The sequence below is a fragment of the Opisthorchis viverrini genome (assembly GCF_000715545.1).
Source record: "Opisthorchis viverrini unplaced genomic scaffold opera_v5_4, whole genome shotgun sequence".
Classification (NCBI taxonomy): Eukaryota; Metazoa; Platyhelminthes; class Trematoda; order Opisthorchiida; family Opisthorchiidae; genus Opisthorchis; species Opisthorchis viverrini.
This window is the reverse complement of record NW_008751660.1, coordinates 2,323,332-2,327,183: the sequence shown is the minus strand read 5'-3', so window position 1 is coordinate 2,327,183 and position 3,852 is coordinate 2,323,332. Positions and strand designations below refer to the sequence as shown.

General features: G+C 44.4%; 1 protein-coding gene across 1 annotated transcript in view; it reads left to right on the top strand.

The window, feature by feature from the left end:
* T265_00442 (hypothetical protein) overlaps nucleotides 1-3,573 on the top strand; it is a gene marked incomplete at both ends in the record, with an annotated part of 15,925 nt that extends 12,352 nt beyond the window's left edge. The window contains one exon of the mRNA XM_009164215.1: nucleotides 2,967-3,573. Within this exon, the coding sequence (XP_009162479.1) occupies nucleotides 2,967-3,110 (144 nt within the window). The remainder of the gene's footprint in view (nucleotides 1-2,966) is intronic.
* Nucleotides 3,574-3,852: the final 279 nt, after the last annotated feature.

Here is a 3,852-nt window from a genome sequence, read left to right as displayed (position 1 = left end):
GGCAACCTGGCAGTATCCCAGCCCTCGTGCTTCCTTCGGGTGGCATGGCAGCTAGGCGCCGAAGGGTATTACAGCTGAACGATTTTTTGTTTGAAAGAGATTAAATGCTGTCGGTAAGTGATGAGTTGGTAACGGGTCAAGCGCTCCGAAATCGAGAGATGAAGGGCAGGACTCGCAACTTGATACGTTATAGTAGCGCGAATCCGAGATTTTTAGATAACCATAAACTGTAAAGAAGTGAATCAGTAGCAGTATTGGAAAAGAAAACTCACTCTGAACGCACTAGCGGCAATAAGTGAAATAAGTGGACCACCAGATAATCGCAATACCAAGAAGCTGGAAGAAACTGACCGGACGCCAGTAAGAACTCAGTGGTCAGAGGAATAGCAACGCATATGAGGGAAGTAATGAGGGATCTTTAGGGTTCAGTGGCGTGGCACAAATCCCAACCAAGAATTCCGGGGAGATCATCGTTCAGCGCATTGGTATCCTGTGTGTTGTCCTCCAGAATCCGGAGGGATCCGTCGCCCTGAGGGGGGATATGACACTGAGTAATATGGTCAACGAATGCGAATGATTACTCCTTTTATGTATGGCAGTTCTCATTTGAAATAACAGTTATCGACGCACAGTCTAGTTGAAATGTCACTCGGAAAAGGCAAAAGTTCGACTCCTTATCTCATATTTAGTGGGTCAGTAAATTGTTCCCAAATATGACCACTCTCAATTTTATAAAACCACCCATATAGAGTGCGTATAAAGCAATTATTTTGTTTATGTTTGCGATTTGCCTGACATGCAGTCGCACGTGGTTTGGCGTTAAGCATGGACGAGACCATGCTTGATTGTACTTGTTATCCATTTCTTTTCGACCTAATCTTGAATTACTAGTGTTGCGCGTGGCGTTTTTTTGGTTCTAAAACAGTTACACATCTCGGTCAATGGGAATGCTTTCTGGGAATCGGTAACAATTATCCCCAGAAGACTAGTTTGTGACAGCGAAGAATTCAGTGCTCGTTGGCCACTGAAGGGAGTTTAATGAAGAATCTTTGAACATCAGAGATCTCTTACAGTTACCGACTAGTGCATCACGCTACGTGACCACTCGACATTTTTGCGACGTTGCACAATATGCAAATGATGTAAATATTTATGTTGAGTTGGCTCAGACTGCCACAATTTATACAGTGCTCGGCAGTCTAGTTTCGACAGGAGAATTTATAGCTTAAGCTCTATCTATGAGTAGTGGCGTGAAATACCTCGAATTTTCGTCAAAGGACATCACATGGGAGGCGGACCTTGTCCTAAGCGACTATTGGTTACGTCAGAACAGTTGGACTGCTTGTCAGTGGTCACATTTTTGGCCTAACTAGTTATCAGTTCTCACGGAGGAATGGGCCTGGGGTTTTTCGGGATTGATTTTCGCCACCGACAAGCATTCATTGAGCTTGTTTTTTGTTAAACTAGTGGATCGCAATTGAGTGTAATCAGGCAAAGAAAACGACTACAGAAACGACGCCGATGACAGCATCCCAAATTGAGGAAAACTGGATCGTCCACGTGGGGCTACAGGTTGCAGCATACAGGGCTCAGTTACTGCCCTTACAGTAAACTGTTCTGTAGGAATGGTCTACTGGCTTTAAAGGGTGACCATGAAATGGCCTATCCAGACGGGAATAATAACATACAGCGGTGGATTTCCGACCATTCAGGTAAGCCCCCTCTTTACTGCTAATGCACGGCACTGACCTGCTCTCATTTTATATGCAGCGCATGAACAGTAACATCGGAACAGACAAAACAAGAGCTATTACGTTATATTGTGATGTAAATGATGTTCTCAAATACTATTAGGAGAGAATACCCAGGCGCGTTCCAACCAGCAACGATTTAGTGTGCAGTTCATTCCACAGGAGAATACATCCAGATGAGCCAAGCACCTTTTCCTCATAATGCTCTGTCTTTACGTAGTGTTTTGGTGATGGTGGTGGATACCAGCTTATGTATGTCAGACTGCTGGTCACATGGACAAGAACTAGGATCCTGAGTTCGTAAATTGGTGGTCTATTTTGACGTCATGAAAAATGAATATTGGCTACACCGAGAACTCTACGCCAGTGACCATGTTTGAGACGCAGATTTCTGACTTTCGAAATCGGGAGCACTGTACATATTACTTTCTGCACACGGTGTGACACGACATTTCAAACCTGGGTCGAAGCTCATTCTCAGTAACGAGAATTCGCCTTGTTCACATCCTAATGGGGCACTGCAACTATGGTGTTGTTATTCAAGCCTGCTGTCGGTAAACAGGCTGATTATTAAGTCTGTTTAGAAATCCAGCAGGCTACTAAACAAGCCCGAAAGCAACAAATAGGCTTCAACCATGCCAATGTTCACACGCACATTCGAGCTATCGTTCACAGGTTGAATGCAGTGATCGAATGTGTACTTGAATGATACCCTTGATGATTATTTAGTAACGGGTATCTGCGTGGTGTGCCGATTGTCGTGCCAACTGACTGCAGGTATTCTTAATGGTCAATAAACACACTTTTGCTGTTTTACACATGCTTGTGCAACAGCAGTTTCGAAATTGGCCCAGAACCGACGCCAGTAGCGTTCTTGTGATCCGTTTTTATCGAACTGAACATCAATGACCTCCTGGCCATTTTGTATTGTTTCCTTTCTCAATGTGCTGTACCACAGGTGCTTACCACCCTGTGGTGGTAGCCTTGTGTGAATGTTATATAATGTCCGTTTGTATCCATGTCTACAGACTTCTTTGCCTTTGCCCATATGAGTACCAACCCCGGATGTTGTACGTGGTATCCCCTGTATTCTTCGGGTGCTGCGCCGCTCATAAGTGTCTTCGACAAGAGCTTTTTCTCTGCCTGTATTCTTGACTATCTTTTGGCAGCAATTTCTCGTATTTTTCCTGCTAATCTGTTTCCTATATATTTTAGGTATTCATCTCGAACAGCTATGATGCTTCAACCCACTTCGAAAGTACGTGCGAAGATGTGCTGGCTCTTTATCAAAAGATAACTGGCCATCCGTTTGATTTCTCTAAGGTTACGAAGCGTCTGAATGAAGATGATGATAGTTGAGAATCCTCATCCGGAAGCTGGTTTCCAACCGGCCAATCTCGGTGTCCGTCGTATACTCCGCTGTGGCCCGCCTATTCGGCCACAATCCACAGACATTCTACTTCTTTTATGGGTGATTTGTTCTGTGTAGCGATATTGTCCCGCCCGTGTTAACCTTTCTCCCGGAAGTTGGTCTATATCCAGTAGTTCGATTAACTTCTTGCTGTTGTCTGACATGTGCGTAACTGCATTTCCACTGCACGAATGTCCAACCTGCGCTATTTTCGTGTTCTGTGACTTCCAAAACCTTTCGGTCGGATGCCGTCCATTTTTTGCCGTAAGTACAGCTTGGTTTATTCCTGTTGTACCGGACGATCTAACAAACAAACAACCAGCTGATTCGTGATTTCATTTGTTTTTCTAATCTTATTACTCATACTGTCCTTGCTATGTTGCATCATTCCAAATGGAACTGTTATCCACAGTTGTTTCTTCTGTTTGGCAATCGGCGTAGTTTATGGGATGATAACGGAGCATTGAAGACAGTGACATCAAGGAGAGTGCATTTTATGCTCTTCTTAACGATTTAAATGGTAATCGTGATTGAACCTCACTGGTCGTCGATAGCATGTTTGTGTTGTGTGCTCGTTCTCTCTGCCATTTCAATAAACCTTCCGGTCCATCACAGATGGAGGGGACGAGATGGCTCCAATGGCCAGAGCGCAAGTTTACTGACCAGGAGGTCCGTGGCTCGAACCCGATC